The sequence below is a fragment of the Lampris incognitus genome, chromosome 11, assembly GCF_029633865.1.
Source record: "Lampris incognitus isolate fLamInc1 chromosome 11, fLamInc1.hap2, whole genome shotgun sequence".
NCBI classification, from domain to species: Eukaryota; Metazoa; Chordata; class Actinopteri; order Lampriformes; family Lampridae; genus Lampris; species Lampris incognitus.
The window spans coordinates 15782956-15805144 of record NC_079221.1 but is presented as its reverse complement, the minus strand read 5'-3'; the positions used below and the strand labels follow the sequence as shown (position 1 = coordinate 15805144).

The following is a 22189-nucleotide window of genomic DNA, read 5'->3' as shown; positions in this document are numbered from 1 at the left end:
AGCATCCTTCTCCCAATATACCCAGCATCTCTCCTCCACACATGTCCAAGCCATGTCAATCTTGCCTCTCTTGCTTTGTCTCCAAACCGTCCAACTTGAGCAGTCCCTCTAATATAATCATTCCTAATCATCTCCTTCTTCGTCACTCCCAGTGAAAATCTTAGTATCTTCAACTCTGCCACCTCCAGCTCCACCTCCTGTCTTTTCATCAGTGCCACAGTATCCAAACCATTAAACATAGCTGGTCTCACAACCATCTTGTAAACCTTCCCTTTAACTCTTGCTGGTACCCTTCTGTCCCAAATCACTCCTGACACTCTTTTCCACCCACTCCACCCTGCCTGCACTCTCTTCTTCACCTCTCTACGGCACTCCCCGTTACTTTGGACAGTTGACCCCAAGTATGTAAACTCATATGCTTTCTTCACCTCCACTCCTTGTATCCTGACCATTCCACTGTCCTCCCTCTCATTCACGCATAGGTATTCCGTCTTGCTCCTACTGACTTTCATTCCTCTTCTCTCCAGTGCATACCTCCACCTCAACCTGCACCCTGCTCTCGCTACAGATCACAATGTTATCCGCGAACATCATCATCCATGGAGACTCCTGCCTGATCTTGTCTGTCAACCTGTCCATCACCATTGCAAACAAGAAAAGGCTCAGAGCCGATCCTTGATGTAATTCCACCTCCACCTCAAACCCATCTGTCATTCCAACCACACAACTCACCATTGTCACACTTCCCTCATACATATCCTGCACCACTCCTACATACTTCTCTGCAACCCTGACTTCCTCATACAATACCACACCTCCTCTCTCGGCACCCTGTCGTATGATTTCTCTAAATCTATAAAGACACAATGCAACTCTTTCTGACCTTCTCTATACTTCTCAATTAACATTCTCAAAGCAAACATCACATCTGTGGTGCTCTTTCATGGCATGAAACCAAACTGCTGCTCGCTAATCATCACCTCTCCTCTTAACCTAGCTTCTATTACTCTTTCCCAAATCTTCATGTTGTGGCTGATCAAGTTTATACCTCTGTAGTCGCTAAAGTTCTGCACATCGTCCTATTGTATAGTCCTATTGTAATAATGCATCTTTTTTCACATTTTGTCAAGCTGTAATTGCGCGCTTTAGGAAAACACACTACATAGTATGAATACCCACTCATAGCCTGTCACCTAGCAGCAAGCTCCAGCAGTAGGATTTGTACCTGCCCCAGGTCCACAGGGACCAAAATGAGCCTAGCATCCTGATGAAAAAATCCCACCTTTCTTTTATGCTTTCATCTCTCTGTGCTCTCCTACAACTCTCAACTCTCACTTCCCCCCTCTTTCACTTCCCTGTTTCCACCCATTACCTCTTAAATTGAAGAGGGGAATCAACAACCCAGTCCAGAGAGGCTGATCTACTGTTAAGACTCACATGGAACCGGGATCCTTAACCAGACCAGATGCTGGAGGTGAGTGTCAGAATGTTTTTCCATTACTTCCTTTATCCAGACCGCTTATCCTGCTCTCAGGGTCACGGGGATGCTGGAGCCTGTTTCAGCAGTCATTGGGCGGCAGGTGGGGAGACACCCTGGACAAACTGCCAGTCCATCACAGGGTGTGATTGGTGTGTGTGTCTGTGCTGACACACACACACACACACACACACACACACACACACACACAGACATAGAGACAATTCAGTATGGCTGATTTACCTGACCTACATGTCTTTGGACTGTCAGAGGAAACAGGAGCACCCGGAGGAAAACGACACAGACACGGGAGAACATGAAAACTCCAGACAGAGAGCGACCTGGGACAATCCCCGAGGTTGGACTACCCCGGGGCTCGAACCCAGGACCTTCTTGCTGTGAGGCAACTGCGCTAACCACAGCGCCACCTACACCTTTTTTATATATATGTATATATGTATATGAGAGAGAGAGAGAGAGAGAGAGAGAGAGAGAGATGGTGATGATGATGATGATGATGATGATGATAATGATGATGATGATGCAGCTTGGAAAACGAAACAAAACTAAAAAAAGCTCTACCCACTCCTCACCTGTAGGTGAAACTGTTGTACAATGACGGGGCCACAGCGGGTGACCTCTGCACATGGCTGCACGTGCGTATTGTCCGGAATGACACAGTAACAGAGATTCTTTATTAAATAAAACTGAGGTTAACTGAACCTTAAGTCATAATGGTTCACCTCAGATAATTTACAAGTTAAGGAAATGGTAGTGATTGCCAAAATATTAAAGATTTTTGTTCGTACTGCTTTATGGCCAACCTGCTTTATTAAAAAAAAAATCTTCATCTTGGGAGAAAAGGCATTTTGTATATACATGGGAGACTTACAACTGATTTTATTGAGACTATTTGCATTTGTAGGGGAGCTTGTATTTGAACATGAATGAAAAACACTGAAAAAAGATTTTTATTTATTTCAGTTTCATCATGAACTGGATATCAGTTCAAGTGTGTGAATGGTATAATCTGAATATCATGAAATCAAAGCATAACAATGTAGAGATAACTTCTCAAGGTGTTATGAACGTGTTATAGAGTGTCCTTCTTAATCTAACTTGGCATTGGTCAAAGAAGGTGATGGTAACTACTGTAATAACTGACTGCAGCACACACAAGACGGTGTTTCCTCACAGGACATTATATACACATCTGCTGCTAACAGCAGTTTAATCAGGAAGGTCATTTGCATAGAGAGGACACTTCTTATTTGAAGGACACACTTCAGTGCTCATGAAATCTTTATAACTCTGCAAGTCCAAAGCAAAATCACCAACACTTGTTCATTGTGACAGCAAAGGTAAAAACCATGTGTTTGACCACCATTTTCATGCTGACATGTGCTGCCTTTATTCAAGGTAAGACCGGCAGAGATGATTCACTGTCTTCCTTGTTTTCCTCATCTGAACTTTTTCTCTCCTGAAAGAACTTTCTCTGATCTCAACACTTTGTGTTTCCCAACCTACACTTTATTTCTACCAAGTCCCTGTTTGTGTTTTACACTGTTTAGTTGAAGTTAAAACAAAACCTTAAGAAAGGATTATATGTGTTTATTTGATTTAATGAGTAACAAATCAGTCCTTTCACAGGGATTTCCAAATGTACATGTGAGAGAATGAAGGCCTTCACTTTCAGTCTGTTTGTGTGTTTTTTGTTTTCAGGATCAAGCAGTCTGGTCACTTTGACTCAGACTCCTTCATTGAAAACTGTCAATGTAGGAGAATCAGTGAGTCTGGGATGCAAACTGAGTCAACCTGCTTCTACTTGTAACAGCAATCCCTGTGTCTCCTGGTACCAGCAGAAACCAGGAGAAATTCCTAAACTCCTCATTTATTACACAAACAACCTTCAGTCAGGAACTCCATCGAGGTTTAGTGGCAGTGGGTCTGGGACTGTCGTCACCATGACCATCAGGGGAGTCCAGGCTGAGGATACAGCAGTTTACTACTGTCAGAGTTACCACAGTATCAATAGTCAGGATGTGTTCACACGGTGATAGAGAGCCGTACAAAAACCTCCCTCTCTTTCACAGTGACTGATCTGCCAGCTGGAACATATGGTAAGCTCTATAGCAAGAACATCAACATTCATATTAATATTAATGATAATAATGATAATAATAATAATAATAATAATATTAATGTAATGTTTTGTTCTTGTCTTGTTTTAATATCTAGTATTAGTCGTATTGTCTTTTTTTGTATGATTTTGTTACGCTATTACTGCTTTCATACTTTAGCACAAATAAAAAAAAATATTAAACATTCTTTTCAGATTTGACTGTATTGTCAGTGTATTTCTTTCGTTGCCCTCAACCATGTATACATCTTAAGATCATGCAAAAAGTACCATTTCAATAAAATGGAAAGTAAATCCTACATTTCATTAAATTGTGAGATTTACTTTGAAACATTACTGAATCCCCCAAACCTCTGAAACTGGAGTTTTAATCTCCTCAGAAAATGGACAAAATAAATTGGTCCATCCATTGATAAAAGTCAGTGCTTCACAGAATATGTTTAGAAAACAGCTGATTTCAGAGTTTTCAATCACGTTGCCTTGTTGTTTGAGAACAATGTAAAATAATTATGATTTTAACCAAATATAACCTGATGTACCAACATGTTTAATGATGTATTTAACTACATGTTACAATACTTATATCAATTGATCATTAATGGTGTGATTATTCCCTTCTTTAAAAAAAATAACATAACAATGCCAAAACAAAATTTCCAGTTGTCACCCTTGCATATATATATATATATATATATATATATATATATATATATATATATATATATATTTTTTTTTCAAGTTTAAATCAAAAAGTTTAAATTAAAGCAGTGGGCAGCTGCAGCGCCCGGGGACCAACTCCAGTTCTTCTTTCCATTGCCTTGCTCAAGGGCACAGATAGGAAGGCGTATTAACCCTAATATGTGTAGCCGGGTGGGGATTGATTTCTAAAGTAAAAAAACACCAGAGGGGGCTGTGCCTTGTGGAGGCCCCCAGCGCGAGCTAGAACAGCGGAGATTAAACCGGAATTTCCGGTTTTTTTTCGTTCCCTTCATCAAGTACGCTGGAATGATCGGCTGTGTTTCTCAGCGCTTGTAAAAGAGGTAACGTTCTATGTTAAAATGGTATCTAATGCAAAACATATCGAAAGATTCATGTTAATAACGCTGTGTTAGATGTAACATGTGATATCTGTTGCCGATTGTAATGTTATATTGTGTGATGTTCGCAGATTTATTGTTAGAGCGTTTCCATGTGTAACGGATAGCCAAGCAGAGTTAGGCATCCATCACACCGTGTGGGGGAGGACCATGTAAAACGCTATACTTGTGAGTGTTAGCTAGGGTAATCACATTTATTAGCTACAGATGTTGTGTTTGGTGAAATATGCAGCCTGGTAAAATTAAATATCCCAAGACAACATACAAAAACAGGGTTCTTTATTCCGATCAATTTTATGATTTAGAAAAATTACATTAATACATTTAGAGTTTCAACAATGGTACTGCTCAACATAAATCTCAGGGTCTTAGCCTATAAAATGCCTAATCAAATGAAAGAAAATAACCAAATAAAATAACTGCACAATAAACAACGGCAGGGTCCTCCCTTTTACACGAAAATAAATAAAACAAATGAAAAGCACAAAGTTAGTTGCCACCAAACACAACATCTGTAGCTAATAAATGTGATTAGCCTAGCTAACACTCACAAGTATAGCGTTTTACATGGTCCTCCCCCACATGGTGTGCTAAAAAGTCAACGTCCTCGGTGACTTAATTTGTAGCTTTCACTTCCTTCACTGCTACCCTGAATAATACATCACCCATACTCGTTAGCAACTGGGACACCACATCAGGACTGAGTGAAATAGAATTACATGTTGACCTAGGGACATGGTGAGGGTTTGAATGTACCCCTGCATTTGCTCTTAGAGTTCTACGTGGTGCAGGGACAGGTGCCCGTATAACAGTCATAGAAACAGGTGTCTCTAACTCTGTTTCCCTACCAGAAGGTTCTACCTCCACCGGCTCAGGACCATATCTAGACGCTGTGTCCCCTCTGTCCTGATCATCGGTAATCTCAGTAATCTCATCTCTCTCTCTACTTACCCCCTGACCCAAGCTTGGACAAGGGACTTCCTCCAGAACTACATACTCAGGGTCTGTCTAGACCGGGACAGCCTCAGAAGGAGCCTGAACAGGTCACGACAGGGGCACGAGGGCTCTCCCTCCTGGGGGCAGGCACAGGACCTACACATGGTCTAAGATCTGCTCTATGGACCTTCTTAACCGGACCACCCTCCATAGGCTCCACAGCATGCGTAGTACCTTGGATCTCCACCACTCTATGAACAGTAGGACTCAATGCATCTTGTATCTTATTCCTGCCCTGTGGTCTGTGACGAAGATACACCAACTGACCGACCTCAATTGGGTGACAGTACACCTTGTGTTTGTCTAGCTCGATCCTTCCTGCTGCCTTCTGTTCAGCGTACTCCTTTGCTCTAGTATGTGCTTCATTCAACCGCTCTCGATGCACCACTAACCAATCATGTTTCTGATCATGCACTTGCTCCTGCCCTAACAGAGCATCTACTGGGAGGTGCGGATGGACCCTGAAAAGTAGATAGTACGGCGTATAGCCAGTAGTCGAATGAGGTGTCACATTGTAGGCATGGACTACCTCTGCTAAGTGCTCAGGCCAGCGGCGTTTTTTCTCTGCTGGTAGAGTACACAATAAATCATGCAGAGTTCTGTTGTATCTCTCACATTGCGCATTCCCTTGGGGGTGATGAGGTGTTGTGCGGGTTTTCTTTACGCCATACAGTTTGCACAACTCTGCAATTACTTCACTCTCAAAATTTCTCCCCTTATCTGAATGCAATCTCTCAGGCACACCGTACCTCATGAACCACTCTCTGAGGAGAATCTTGGCTGTGGTGTCTGCTCTCTGATCACGAGTAGGGTACGCTTGAGTGAACTTCGTGAACACATCTGTCACCACTAAAACATTCTCTTGGCCATCTGAGGCAGGCTCTAAGATGGTGAAGTCTACAGCAACTACCTCCAGGGGTCGCGTGGACACATCTCTGACAGTTCTTAACCCACTGTTCTACATCGTCATACATCCCCACCCAGAAACATCTTTGTTTCAGAAGGTTCTGTGTTCTTTCTATTCCCTGATGCCCCATGCGATCATGCACGCTCTCCAGGACTGGTTCTTTCAAACAGGTAGGTAACAGTAGTTGACAACATTCGCCCACATGAGCACCATCCACCACACGATAGAGTAAGCCATCTATCTCCTTGATACAGCACCACTGTCTAAGTAAGGACACCACAGGCTTGGCTAACCTTGTTCTCTCCCTATAGGTGGGCTTTTCTTTCCTGCCCCAAAACTGTCTAAATGTACTGAGTGTGGGATCTGTGCTCTGGAACTGCTGTAGCTCTTCCTTGGAGTACCGGGGCAAGGTAGGGGTATTACCCTGTTCATCCCTCCCGTCAGTACCCTGTTCGGCCTCTGAGGCTCGAACCTGTCTTATGCTACAACACTTGGCCCCTGCAGTCCCTAACTCTGGGCCTAGAGCTGTTCCCTTCCTAAAATTGCAAATAGCTTTGCAATCATCATACTCTAGGTCATCTACGTCTGGCTGGGGCTCCCCTGCTAACGGCTGCCTAGACAGGGCATCAGCAGTGGTGTTACAGCTACCTGAGCAGTATTTGACCTCAAAGTCAAAAATCGCTAACTGAGCCACCCAGCGTTGTTCAATGGCTCCTAGCCTCGCAGTATTCAGGTGGCATAAGGGATTGTTGTCCGTTATGACTTTGAACTTAGAACCTAACAGGTAACCCCTGAACTTCTTGGAAACGGCCCACTTAAGGGCAAGCAGTTCCAATTTCATACTGCTGTAGTTTCTGTCATTTTTCTCAGCATTACGCAGTCTCCTACTGGCATAAGCTATCACTCTTTTCTTCTCACCCTGCTGCTGATATAGGACTGTGCCTAATCCTAAACTACAGGCATCTGTCTCAACAGTGAAAGGAAGAGAGAAATCAGCATAACCTAACAGCGGAGCACAGGTGAGCTTCTCTTTCAGTAATTCAAAAGCTTCCTGGCACTCTGTGGTCCATAAACTTCCAAACAGCTGTTTAGACCGGGATGGACTGGTGCTCCTGAGACACGAATTGACCACATCATGTAGGGGCCCTGCCAGCTGAGAAAACCCCTCTATGAACTTCCGATAATAACTACAGAAGCCTAGGAAGGACCTCAAGTCCTTTACGGTACTGGGGACTTCCCACTGTTTCACCGCAGCTATCTTATCAGGGTCGGTCCCTATCCCCTCAGCTGATATCTGGTGACCAAGGAACCGAACTTCTGACTGCAGAAAGTGACATTTATGTACCTTGACCTTGAGTCCAGTCTCCCTCAATCTCTGCAGGACTTTCTCCAGTCTCCCTAGATGCTCATCAAAAGTCTCAGAGTACACCAAGATGTCGTCTAAATACACAAGCATAGGTTGCAACACCAAGTCACTCATCGTCACCTGCATAAGCTGTTGGAACGTGGCTGGTCCGTTGCAAACTCCAAAAGGCAGACGAGAGTACTCGTACAGCCCAAAGGGGGTTGTAAATGCTGTCTTAGGCATATCATCCTCGTGCACCGCTACCTGGTGATACCCGCTAGCAAGATCTATAGTGGAGAAGAACTTGGCACCATGTAGGGCATCGAAACACTCATCGATGCGGGGCAATGGGAACGCATCATGTCGGGTTTTGGAGTTTAGTTTCCTATAATCTACACATAGTCGTAGGCTACCATCAGCCTTTCTAACCAGAACCACTGGAGAGGCATAAGCACTAGTGCTTTCCTGGATGACACCCTTCTTCAGAAGTTTGGTTATGTGCTCCCTAACCTCATTATACTGTGTGGGGGGTATACGGCGGTAGGGCTGCGCTACGGGGACGTCATCCACCAGGTGGATCTCGTGTTTGACTCGGTCGGTGTAACCTAGATCTTCATCCTGAAAGGCAAACACCTCTGCATACTGAGAAAGTAGTACAGCTTACTTGGCCTGCTCTTCTTCTGTACCCCCCATGTGTAGCTGGTCCAGTATGGACTGAATGTCATTGTCTGTCTGTCCCTCTTGCTGATCGACCTTCACTTCTTCCTGATCAGCAGAGATACGCTGAAAGCGCACTTCTGTCTGGTGATTGTCAACACACTCCACGGGAGACAATATGCCTAGCCTGGTCCGGGGATGCAAACATACATCCTCCTGGGAAAAATTCACCACCTGCACTGGGAACACTGCAGTGGCCTCTACTAAGGTGGACACTACAACAAGATCACCCGGCAAGGGTGTCTTGGTCGGCTCCAACACGTAAGTGCTACCATCAGATGCTAGTTTGCTGCCTGTTGCATAAACTGTAGCAACCGACCAAGCTGGTATGTGTACTGCATCTCTGCCTCTTATCCTGACTGCAGACGTCTTTTCTACTACCTGACATGTCTATACTCTCTGGAATACTTCTCTCCAGCCTAGATCTAATTCCCCTCCAAGGGTTGTGCCAAACGCTGCCGTAACCAACTGCTTGCATCTCTTTATTACATTCATACCAATAAGACCTGGCACCTGTTCTTGAAAACTCTTTTCTCGTGATGATTTTGACTATTTTTCCCTGTCGCTGACTTCTCTGGGTCTTTAACAACTAAGAAGCCACACTCGGGTATGGTTAACCCCATAGCCTCCATATCCAGTTCCACATAACCTATGTAGGGGATCGGTAACGAGTTTGCTGCAGTCAACTTGAGCCACTTGGTTGTGGGAATGACATCCTCCTCCTTCCCTAGTAGATGCTGTCTGAAAAAGGACTCAGAAATGGTGCTAACCTGGCTCCCTGTATCTAACAGGCACTTAACTGGCACCCCACCAATCTGGACTACAACCTCCCGACACTCACCTACTGCCCGCTCAAGAAACTTTTCACGATCAAGAGTTTTAGAGCCTTCAGTCTCACCTCGGACGGCCCGGCTCTTGGCCTCTGAGGTTGCTAGTTTCCCTGTGTGGATGCGCTTGTGGTAATATGCTGGCTTTCTGGTTTGTGCTGTGTACACTCTCTTGCAATATGTCCCACCCCTTTACATCTGAAGCAAATGGGCTTCCCATCTTCTGTAAACTGGGGCTTTAGTCTCGGCTTCCCACCCTTGTCTCTGGGTTGTCTCTCCTTGAGGGCGAGGCCCTCTTTCAGTGCGATAGTTAGCTCCCCTATAGCTCTGCTCTGCTCCAAAACCACCTTAGCAATGTCCTCCAGAGTAGCAGCTTGCTTTTCTTGTGAGTTACCAGAGCACTGACCCGCTCTCCCCGTACTGTCACACATTACCTGCCTGCTCTTAGCAACTTTAGCATCACTAGGTTTCTCTTCAAGAGCCCAAGCAATGGCCTCCTCACGTACGTCTAACAGAGTGGACTGGGGCTTCTCCCTAATCATTCTGCGTACCTCCCTTCTAAGAGAGGAATCTCGCACACCCTCAACGAATTGGTCCCTGACTGCTATCTTAGCATTTGACACTGCATCTGCTCTCTGCTTCATGGCTAACCGTAGGACCTGGGAGAGTGCATGTGAGTACTCCTGAAACGTCTCATCCTCCCTTTGTCGGCAACCATAAAAAGCTTGTAACAGCTGGGCTGCACTGTGTTTCTCTGCGTAAGCCTCCCGGAGCAAAGTAAACAACTCGTTAGGGTCTTTAGGCTCCTCGTCTATGCATAGTCTGATCTCCTCTAACGCAGACCCTCTTAGGAGAGATAGAATGAAATCAACCTGGTCCCGAGGACTCTGACCTCTGGCCCTGACTACACGTTCTACCTTTTCAATGAACTCATCAACTGAGCCACCATCTTTGCCTGGATCCCCACTAAAAGGCTGGATCTGGCGCTCTCTAGGCACATATACATATGACCTACTTGAGGCCGGACCTAAAGCGGCGATCGCTTCCATAGCCTTATCATATTGTTTACTCAGATCAGAGAGCTTGGCCTGCAATTGTTCAATAGTATCAGTTTCTTCTACCTCCTCCTCTTCCGCCCAGCTGTCATTACCTCCCTCTGACATGGTGAAACGTCTCTTAGCTCAACTCAGTCCCTTGACAGTCTGTAGACTTGAGTAGAGGTGATAGGTCCTCTTCCTCCACGTTCTCAGTGCTGCCTGGATCACCGAAATCTGGTCACTGGTTCTCCACCGCCACTCCAGGAAGGTCTCATGGTCTGGGATCCTCGCCAACACACGACCGCTGCAGTTGTTTATGTGCTAAAAAAAAACCCTAGCCTATATTGCTAATTCTCAAGCTATCAGGAAACTCCAAAAAATGAAACCCCACTCCGGGTACCAAAATATACAGCCTGGTAAAATTAACTATCCCAAGACAACATAAAAAAACAGGGTTCTTTATTCCGATCAATTTTATGATTTAGAAAAATGACATTAATACATTTAGAGTTTCAACAATGATACTGCTCAACATAAATCTCAGGGTCTTAGCCTATAAAATGCCTAATCAAATGAAAGAAAATAACCAAATAAAATAACTGCACAATAAACAACTGCAGGGTCCTCCCTGTTACACGAAAATAAATAAAACAAATGAAAAGCACAAAGTTAGTTGCCACCAAACACAACATCTGTAGCTAATAAATGTGATTAGCCTAGCTAACACTCACAAGTTTTACATGGTCCTCCCCCACATGGTGTGATGGATGCCTAATTCTGCTTGGCTATCCGTTACACATGGAAACGCTCTAACAATAAATCTGCGAACATCACACAGTATAACATTACAATCGGCAACAGATCTCACATATTACATCTAACACAGCATTATTAACATGAATCTTTTGATATGTTTTGCATTAGATACCATTTTACCATAGAACGTTACCTCTTTTACAAGCTCTTAGAAACACAGCCGATCACTCCAGCGTACTTGAGGAAGGGAATGAAAAAAAAACGGAAATTCTGGTTTAATCTCTGCTGTTCTAGCTCGCGCTGGGGGCCTCCACAAGGCACAGCGCCCATTGGTGGTTTTTCACTTTAGAAATCAATCCCCACCCGGCTACACATGCATGTCTTTTTGATGGTGGGAGGAATCCGGAGCACCCGGAGGAAACCCACCCAGACATGGGGAGAACATGCCAACTCCACACAGAAAGGACCTGGGACTGCCTGGGGTTTGAATGCAGGACCTTCTTGCTGTGAGGCAACAGCACTAACCACTGGGCCACCATGCTGACATACTAGCTGTTAAATATATTAATGTATTCATACTTAAAATCAGAATCAATACTTTAACAATAAGCATTATGTTGTACATTTAAACTGACACTTTAAGACACTTTAAAAAGCATCTTAAGATCCACTATTACTTACCATCTTTCCTCTGTAACGATGCATGAATAATGAGTACTCTATATTAGTATGCAGGGCTGTTCCAGTGGCGTCTGGACACTGCTTGGCATCCTTCACATCATTTTCGTCATACATTTTATAAGTCCATTATTATTCTGTGATCCTCTTTCAATGTTGTATTGTGTAAATTGTGTAAACACAGCATCCATTGTGTGTTGTCCATCTTGGGAGAGAGATCCCTCCTCTGTTGCTCTCCCTGAAGTTTCTTCCTATTTTTTCTCCCTGTTAAAGGTATTTTTAGGGAGTTGTTCCTTACCTGATCAGAGGGTCAAATGACAGAATGTTGTGTAGCTGTATAGACACTTGAGAAAAATTAGTAATTTGTGATGTTGGGTTTTACAAATAAAATTAACTTGACTTGACCTGGATGTATGTACAGTTTTGTACATTCGTATTTGTGCATTATGTACATATGTATGCACGTGTTTATCAAAACATTGCACTTGTCCTACTTTGGCAGCCTTCTCTCCTCAAAAACTGACATCGACTGTGAGGTCAGCCATCACCTGAGTTTTGTGCCACTGGCTCTTCTGCCTGACGCAGGAAAAGAGTGTTTGAAGACTGAGAACTAACAGTCCAACAAAACTTCTGGTCAAAAGAGCTGTTGTCCTCCCCACCACCCTGTGTGGAGCAGAGTCATGGACCACCTACAGCAGGCACCTGAGAGCCCTGAAACAATACCACCAAAGATCCTTACGAAAGATCCTGAGGATCAGCTGGAAGGACAGACGCACCAACACCAGCGTTCTGGAAGAAGCCAACATGACTAGCACAACCACCACAATAATGCAGCACAGACAGGCTGAGTCTTCTGCATGTCCAACACATGTCCCCGCAAACAGATCCTGTACTCCCAGCTGCAGGAAGGTCAGTTAGATCCCAGCAGGCAAAAGAAACGTTTCAAGGACAATATCAAGACCAGTCTGAAGAAATTCAAGATCACATCGAGCAACTGGGAACACACTGCACTAGATAGGCGCTCCTGGATGAAATCCATGCAGGATGAAGCTGAATGTCATGAAATTGGGACAACACTGTGCTGCAGAGGAAAAGCAACATCACTGCAAGTAGAGAGAGAAAAACGCTCGAACACCTCCACCAACCACCACCACGTTCCCCTGTCCACACTGCACCAAAGGATGTGGACTGTGGATCAGCCTCTACAGCCAACTGAAAACCCAAAAGCAGACAACACAATGGACTGGATAGTTATACTTGCCTAGAGAGACCAGGGATGATGATGATAATGATAATGAAGTATATATATATGTATGCTTGTATGTGTGTATGTATGAACATATGTTTTATGATAACTGTTGCTGATTTGCTTTTAAATTGATCTAAAAATACATTTGACCTTGAGCGAGACCTTGTTAATACATCACATTACAGGAATGGAAACGGAGGATCCGCTGTGGCGAACCCTAACAGGAGCAGCTGAAAGTAGTAGTAGTAGTCGTATTAGTAGTTTTATCATCTCAGGCCTCAATAACATCCTCAAAACATTTTTTGAAAGTTGCAGTGAGAATGTTCTTCCTTTGTTATTATGATTCTTTTTGGGAATATTTCATAAAACAACATTATATAATCTGCTACCTCAACAACGTCCCCAAAACATCCTCATAATGTTGCAGGCAAAACATTCCACCTTTGTTAAAATATCACACTACAGGATTGTTTTATAAAACACTTTCTGTAACCTGAGGCCTCAATAACTTCCTGAAAACATTTTCTAAATGTAGTTTTGAGAATGTTCTTCCTTTGTTATCATGTAACATGATCTGTGGCCCTGACATCATCCTCAAAACATCCTCTGAATGTTTGCAGTTAAACCGTTACGTCTTAGTTAACATTTACCCTTATAGGTACATTATTTGAAATGATAAACATCCTTATAACGTACTCAAGCCCTTATTAATGCAAGGGCTCACCGGGGCTCAAGCCCTGGGCCACAACAGTGTGTGTTTGTGTGTGTGCGTGTGTGTGTGTGTGTGTGTGTGTGTGTGTGTGTGTGTGTGTGTGTGTGTGTGTGTGTGTGTGTGTGTGTGTGTGTGTGTGTGTGTGTGTGAACTGCTATGAGAGGAAGGATAAGTGGAATTAGTAGAGGGAGAAGTCGGCTGCTTCTCTCTCTCATACCAGCAGCTGGCAATATGTTAGCATGTGTATCAGATATTGTGATATGAAACTAGATATGTTGCCTTACATTTTGTCATATGGCATAAGTGTTACCGTTTCCTGGTTTTAAATGCTGCATTACAGTAAAGTGAAGTAATCTTCTGAATTTATCAGACTGCTCTATTATTTGCCTTTACTCACTTAGACATTTTATCCATCATCAAATATCTCATATTGTCATGAAATAAAACTGCAGTCTAAAATGATTGTTGATGGGGGGAGGGAGGGGGGGGGGCTTGAAAAACTCATAGCCCCATGGCCCATGTTACATTAATCCCACCTTGAATGTACTTTGAACATTAGAGTAAAACGATTTCTTTAAAACATTATTAGAACTTGTAGGTTACGTTAGCCATTGTTGTATGAAGGTTCCTGCTAGCTGGGTCGCTGTCTATGCAGAGACACTGTGGACAATAAGACATGTCCTGTAGCTTCAGTTAGCAGCCATTCTTCTTATCACCTGTTTGTTTCTTATTGGTGCAGAAATCATCTCAGGCAACACTTGTTTTGGGATAAAGTTCATCTCCGGGGTACAACAATCAGGAATGTTAGATAATAGCAACTGATTTTAGGGAGATTATTTGCATATGTAGGGGAGCTTGTATTTGAACATGAATGAAAAACACTGAAAAAAGATTTTTATTTATTTCAGTTTGATCATGACCTGGCTTTCAGTTCGAGTGTGTGAATGGTATAATCTGAAAATCATGAAATCAAAGCCTGACAAAGTAGATATAACTTCTCAAGGTGTCATGAACGTGTTATACAGTGTTCTTAATCCAAGATAACGTCCTTCTTAATCTAACTTGGCATTGGTCAAAGAAGGTGATGGTAACTACTGTAATAACTGACTGCAGCACACACAAGACGGTGTTTCCTCACAGGACATTATATACACATCTGCTGCTAACAGCAGTTTAATCAGGAAGGTCATTTGCATAGAGAGGACACTTCTTATTTGAAGGACACGCTTCAGTGCTCATGAAATCTTTATAACTCTGCAAGTCCAAAGCAAAATCACCAACACTTGTTCATTGTGACAGCAAAGGTAAAACCATGTGTTTGACCACCATTTTTATGCTGACATGTGCTGCCTTTATTCAAGGTAAGACCGGCAGAGATGATTCACTGCCTTCCTTGTTTTCCTCATCTGAACTTTTTCTCTCCTGAAAGAACTTTCTCTGATCTCAACACTTTGTGTTGCCCAACCTACGCTTTAAATCTACCAAGTCTCTGTTTGTGTTTTACACTGTTTAGTTTAAGTTAAAACAAAACCTTAAGAAAAGGAATTATATGTGTTTATTTGATTTAATGAGTAACAAATCAGTCCTTTCACAGAGATTTCCAAATGTACACGTGAGAGAATGAAGACATTCACTTTCAGTCTGTTTGTGTGTTTTTGTTTTCAGGATCAAGCAGTCAGGTCACTGTGACTCAGACTCCTTCAATGAAAACTGTCAATGTAGGAGAATCAGTGAGTCTGGGATGCAAACTGAGTCAACCTGCTTATACTTATGAGGGCACTCCCTATGTTGCCTGGTACCAACAGAAACCTGGAGAAACTCCTAAACTCCTCATTTATAGGACAAGCAGTCTTGAGTCAGGAACTCCATCGAGGTTTAGTGGCAGTGTGTCTGGGACTGACTTCACCATGACCATCAGGGGAGTCCAGGCTGAGGATACAGCAGTTTACTACTGTCAGAGTGAACACAGTATCAATAGTCAGGCTGTGTTCACACGGTGATAGAGAGCAGTACAAAAACATCTCTCTGTTTCACAGTGACTGATCTGCCAGCTGGAACATACGGTAAGCTCTAGAACAACAACATCAATAATAATAATATTATCATTGTAGTAATGTTTTTTTTTGGTCTTGTTCTAATATTTAGTATTTGTTGCATTGTCTTTTTCCCAGATTCTATTATTGTCATCATATTACTGCTTTCATACTAATGCATAAATAATATAAAAAGTCAAATTTGACAGTTTTGTCCATGTTTTTCTTTTGTTGTCCTAAAATATGTATATATCCTATGATCCCACAAAAAGTACCATATCAATAAAACGGAAAGTAAATCCTACATTACATGAGAGTGTGAGATTTACTTTGAAAAATTATTGAATTATGATTTTTACCAGAATAAACTGATGCACCAATATGTTTAATGATGTATTCAACTACATGTTACAATAATTGAAATCAATTGATCGTTAAGGTTGTGATTATCCCCTCCTTTAAAGAAATTAACATAAAAATATCAAAACAAAATTTCCAGTTGTCATCCTTGCATTTTTTTTAAAGTATAATGTGTTAAGTTTAAAGGTAAAGCAGTGGGCAGCTGCAGCTCCAGGGGACCAACTCCAGTTCTTCTTTCCATTGCCTTGCTCAAGGGCATAGACAGGCGTATTAACCCTAACATGCATGTCTTTTTGATGGTGGAAGGAATCCGGAGCACCTGGAGGAAACCCACACAGACACAGGGAGAACATGCAAACACCACACAGAAAGGACCTGGGACGGCCTGGGGTTCGAACACAGGACCTTCTTGCTGTGAGGCAACAGCAGTAACCACTGGGCCACCATGCTAAAATACTAGCTGTTAAATACCATGCTGCAACAGCAAATGTGTCCCTGGCCCTGTCATAGCTGTTGAGCAGAACACTGGACACCTTCCTACTCCAGGGAGATGGTTCTGGCTTTCCCCTTAAATCTGAACCTCCAGTGAAGCCTGTACACACGTGCATCTCTGTGTTATACTTTGAGGCTTGCACAGAAACTAGACCCTAAATTAACGTGTCATTTGATGAATGAAGCGCTCTTAAAACACACACATGGTCCTCTGGCCCCCTAGTGGCCAGAGGACCAAGGCGCAACATTTACCACAAAAGAACAAACCAAATGTGTGTGCAGCCACACAAAACCACAACTTAAGCAGGAAGAACCACAACTTAAGCAGGAAGCCAATATAACAAATATTTAACACAAAATACTGCAACATAGGGACATAGGGCGCTAATCAGTTACACCAAATAAACTATAAACTGAAAAGACCCCCCCCCTTTACGGGCATCAAGCGCCCCTAAATACATGGGTTGGGGCTCACCGCTAAACTAATGAAGAATAACATAAACAAACTACGTGTAAAGTAAATGTAGACCCCAGGGTGTCAAACTTACCAACTTACCCAAATGTCCCCTATGAGCTTAAACAAGAAAAGGACAAAGAAAAACTAACCAACAAACAAACATGGGCTGCTCAGAGGTAAACTAACTCATAGTCTTAAACAATCAAAAACAAAACAAACACAAAACCCAAACAAACCAACTGCTCACCTCCTCATGCTGCCACTACCCAGGAGAACGAGAGGGAGCAATGGAAAAACTAGGTCTATATGTAGGAGGAGGAGCAGGGCGTGGCTGGTTGGTGATACGGATCAGGTGTGTTGATAGACAGGGGGTCCAAGCTGCAGCTTCTGTAAGAAAGGGAATTATGGGACACTAGGGGGACACAAACCACAACACACCTGGACAGAGCAACATCCATACAACACGCAGACCTGTGTACATTAAACACAACAACGGGACGGGACGTAACACACACACACACACACACACAGGAGTAGGGATCCTATGGCTGTTTTAACACTGGGCTTCAAAACATTTTCCAGATGTAATTTGGTCTTATCCCCCTGGTCCGTATTATTGTTGTTGTTGTTTTTTTTGTGTTTTGTGTTTTTGTTTTTTTTTCCATCTGGCAACGATTAAATGATTTAGTGCGCTGTTGAATATGAGTTGGCAATACTGTGTAACTGAATGTGGTCATGCCCATAAAGCCCTGTTGAATTGAAATTGAGTTATATCCCATGTCATGCAGCAGGGAGCAGAGATGGGGGCATCTGCATGGCTGAGGGGGCTCACATGGGCTGGGGCTGTCTTCGTAGTCAAACTGGCAGGGCTAACTTCTATACACATCTGACTCTGACCACCTTTGAACATCTTCATTTTATAGTAAGTTTTGATGCCTTCAATGTTTGTGTAGTCAAGTGGACCTGCCTAACTTGCCTGGTGGATGTGGACCTATTGCCTCTGTCTTAGTTCATGGTTTTGATATGTCTGACCGCATGCTTGATATAACTGACATTATTTTATTACAATGTTTTCATTTCCTTTTTTTGCCTTTGTACTGACTTGCTTTATTCTTCGTATTTGAGCGAGCAGAAGTGTGATGTTTTTATTCAGTGATATGTTTGATTGTGGCAGCCCTGTAACTGAAGTTGGGTGTGAGGAACTTACATGCTCACATGAGGATGGAAATCATGTGCCGAATGTTGGTGTTGTGTAAATGTAACCGTGAAGGTGAATTGCTTGTGTGTGAGAAATGGATTTTGTGTGTATGTGTACAAATGATTGTGCGCTTCTTTATGTGTGCAGGCCACCGGACTCGTAGGTGAACCAAACAGACTTTTGGTTGTCTTCATTTCCTTGTTGACTGAAGTGACTGTGGCCCTGGAAACAGTGTGAGTGTGTGGTGTTGCTACAAGGACATTTCCCTCCAAAAGTCACAGTACGCCAAACTGAATCCTCCGACACACATTTGACCAAACCACACATTGTGGTTGTGTGGATATAGCAGAACAACCTCACATGTTTTGATCTTCCTCTCTGTGTGTGTGTGTGTGTGTGTGTGTGTGTGTGTGTGTGTGTGTGTGTGTGTGTGTGTGTGTGTGTGTGTGTGTGTGTTAGTGAGTGAGATAGAGTGAGAGATCCTCTGTTGATTCCCGAGGTGGAACATTACTGCTCAAGGGGAGTCCAGATATCAGGGTTGGCTGCAGGTCCCCCCAAGACCAACCCTGTCACTCATCCATTGTCATTGTTTGACTTCCCCATTCACTTTGTCCTCTGGCACTTGAACACTTTACCATACTTTGATTTCTTGATTTTGTGTGCATTGTCCCTTTAAACTGAGTGGGAGAATGAAAACAGAGGCAAAGAAATATAATTCCCAATCTGTCCATTGACCAGTTTCATATTTCAGAAGGCTTTTCCTGGGCCCATTTTTACTAGAAAACATCTTGAAGTTGCTGCCAACAACTAATTGGGTGATTTCAAGTCACTTTGCTGCCTCCCGGCCATCTAGTGGTACGACACCTGGTGAAAATAACATTAAAATGACAGTTAACCCCTTGTAGTGCTTTAGAGTCGCTTCAAGAACCGGATTGTTATTCATAATTCAGAAAGGGTTGGTATCCCAGCTACAAAGGAGTGTTTAGGTAGCTGATCCTGATATTTTCATCATCTGATGTGAGTAAGAATATTTGTTTTATAATCATCAGATGTATTACAGGTTCACTCAGATATGTTCATTTATTTGAATTATAAGTGAATCGACTTAAGTCAGCTTCCAAACAGGATTACATCCCTGCAATCTCTCCTGTCTGTCTGCAATAAACCCCTGGTGAAATGTGACTTCTGCAGAAGTGTCTACTTTTTTGTGTATATCAGGACTGAAGGCTCATTTTTGTACGAAGGAAAAAGGCAAAAGTTACCAAGTAAATGTTTTAACTGACAGTCTACACGTTTTCCTGTTCTCTTTATTTGTGTGAAGATTGTTGACAGCTGAACGGAAGATGGCAACGCTGAGATGTAGGAGATGTAATGGGGGAAAAGGGCTTCAAAAAACATGAATAAAAAAAAATTACATTAATATGAGGAAGAGAGACACATTGACAATTTGCTGGCTGCACATCTTATCCAAATGTCATCTTTAAGATTTTATTAAACTTTAAATAAAGTTATTTTTGATATGATATGATATGATATTATATGATATTATATTATATACATACACCGATCAGCCACAATATTAAAACCAACTGTCTAATATTGAGTAGGTCCCTCTCGTGCCGCCAAAACAGCTCTTAGCTGTTGAGACATGGACTCCACAAAACCTCTGAAGGTGTCCTCTGGTATCTGGAATCAAGAAGTTAGCAGCAGATCCTTTAAGTCCTTGGAGGTGTGAGGGGGCCTCCACGGATCAGACTTGTTTTTACAGCATTAAGGAAGAAGGAATTCAGAACCCGCAACAAGGATAATATGCACAAACACAGAAGATATAACAGTAAAGATATGGTAGAAAAGGCATTTCATATCTCATGTCTATTGCTACTCTACTTCCAAAGAACAGTTTGAAAATTGCTCATCTGAATATTTGTAGCTTGAGGAACAAATTGAATGACATTGCTCATCTGTTGTTTTTAAACACAATTCCTATACTTGCTCTTTCTGAAACACATTTGGATGAGACATTTGATGATGATGCTCTGACCATACCAGGATATAATCTATACAGAAAGGACAGAAATATGCGTGGAGGTGGAGTTGCCTGTTATGTTCAAAATCATATTCCAGTGAAAGTTAGGGAGGACATTATGTGCAAGGAAATTGAGGTATTGTGGCTTCAGCTTAACGTGCCCCATATTAAATCACTTTTATTGGGCGGCTGTTACAGGCCACCAAGCTCAAATCGTTATTATTTAGATGTTATAGGCGAGAATCTGGATAAGGTATGTGAATTGAATATGGACGTTGTTTTTACAGGAGATTTAAATATCGACTGGCTATCACACATATATCCCTTAAAACATCAATTGATCACCATAACTGAGGCTTGTTGTTTGAAACAAATGGTAACACAACCAACCAGATTAAACATTAACAATAGGGGTATCTACACATCATCTTGTATCCATCATATTTTTTTGAGTGAGAAGAATTTTTACACCGAGGCAGTATCAGTTCCAATAGGTTGTAGCGATCACAATGTAGTAGCGATTGCCAGGAAAAGTAAAGTACCCAAAGCCAAACCAAAAGTTGTGTACAAAAGGTCATACAGGAGGTTCTCTCAGGAAGCCTTCCTGGAAGATGTCCGTAACACATGTTGGTCAACCATTTATGATGAAAAGGAACCAGATGGAGCACTAGAAGTCTTTCTTAACAAGTTTCAGCCAGTCTTGGACAAGCATGCACCTGTTAGAAAACTGACAGTGAGAACTCATAGAGCACCATGGGTTGACAAGGAGTTAAAGCACCACATGTCTCTGAGGGATAAGGCAAAGGAAATGGAACAGAAAAGTGGTAGCATAATTGACAGACAGAAATACTGTAAATTAAGGAATTATGTTACAAAGCTCAACCAAAAGAAAAAGAAATAATATTATGCTCTACAGTTAAGCAGAACAGGGAATGATGGGAAAAGGCTTTGGAGTACACGGAACAGTATAATGGGATGAAACTCATCTTTACAACCCACCTATATTGATTGCTCACATTGTTCAAATTGTTCAAATCATAAAACACTAATCCAACAAGTAAAGGAAACTAAGCTCCTGGGCATCATTCTTGATAATAAGCTGTCCTGGTCAAAACACATTGACACTGTTGTAAACAGAATGGGTAAGGCATTGGCAGTGGTAAGGCGATGCAGCCAATACCTTACACCAGATTTGACTAAAATGGTAATAAACACTATTGTTCTGTCACAGGTTGACTATTGCCAAATAATATGGGTGAATGCCATGAAAAAAGATTTAAGCAAACTCCAGTTGGTACAGAACAAGGCGGCTCGCCATGCTCTCCAATGTCCATACAATACGAACACCAACAGCATGCACTTCTGTCTACAGTGGTTAAAAGTTGAGGACAGAATGAATGCTGCACTTCTCTCTTCAATATGGAAGGTTTTACAATAAAAAACTCCGTTATATCAGTACAATCAGTTAAAACACAAATCAGAATTATTTACATATGCCACTAGACAGGCAACAGAAGGCTGGTTTTCACTTCCTAAGCCAAACACTAACTTTCTGAAGCGTCCAGTAGAATACAGATCAATGAAAGCATGGAATTCCTTACCACTGCCAACGACTAAGCTGACACAGAAATCAATATTTAAACAGCAGATAAAGTAGCACCTTGGAATCTTATATTTGTAGGATG

The 22189-nt window shown here is 42.4% G+C and overlaps 2 gene segments (V, D, J or C); both read left to right on the top strand.

Moving 5' to 3' along the window:
- The first annotated feature begins 2837 nt into the window (after nucleotides 1-2837).
- LOC130121064 (Ig kappa chain V region K29-213-like) lies at nucleotides 2838-5624 on the top strand. The segment is given in 3 exon segments: nucleotides 2838-2896; nucleotides 3200-3521; nucleotides 5489-5624. Coding segments are annotated over 3 exon segments (507 nt in total).
- A 9623-nt stretch (nucleotides 5625-15247) lies between these two features.
- LOC130121275 (immunoglobulin kappa variable 4-1-like) lies at nucleotides 15248-15905 on the top strand (the record flags this gene model as incomplete). The annotated part of the segment is given in 2 exon segments: nucleotides 15248-15299; nucleotides 15604-15905. Coding segments are annotated over 2 exon segments (351 nt in total), but the record flags the coding sequence as incomplete, so codon positions are not given.
- Nucleotides 15906-22189: the final 6284 nt, after the last annotated feature.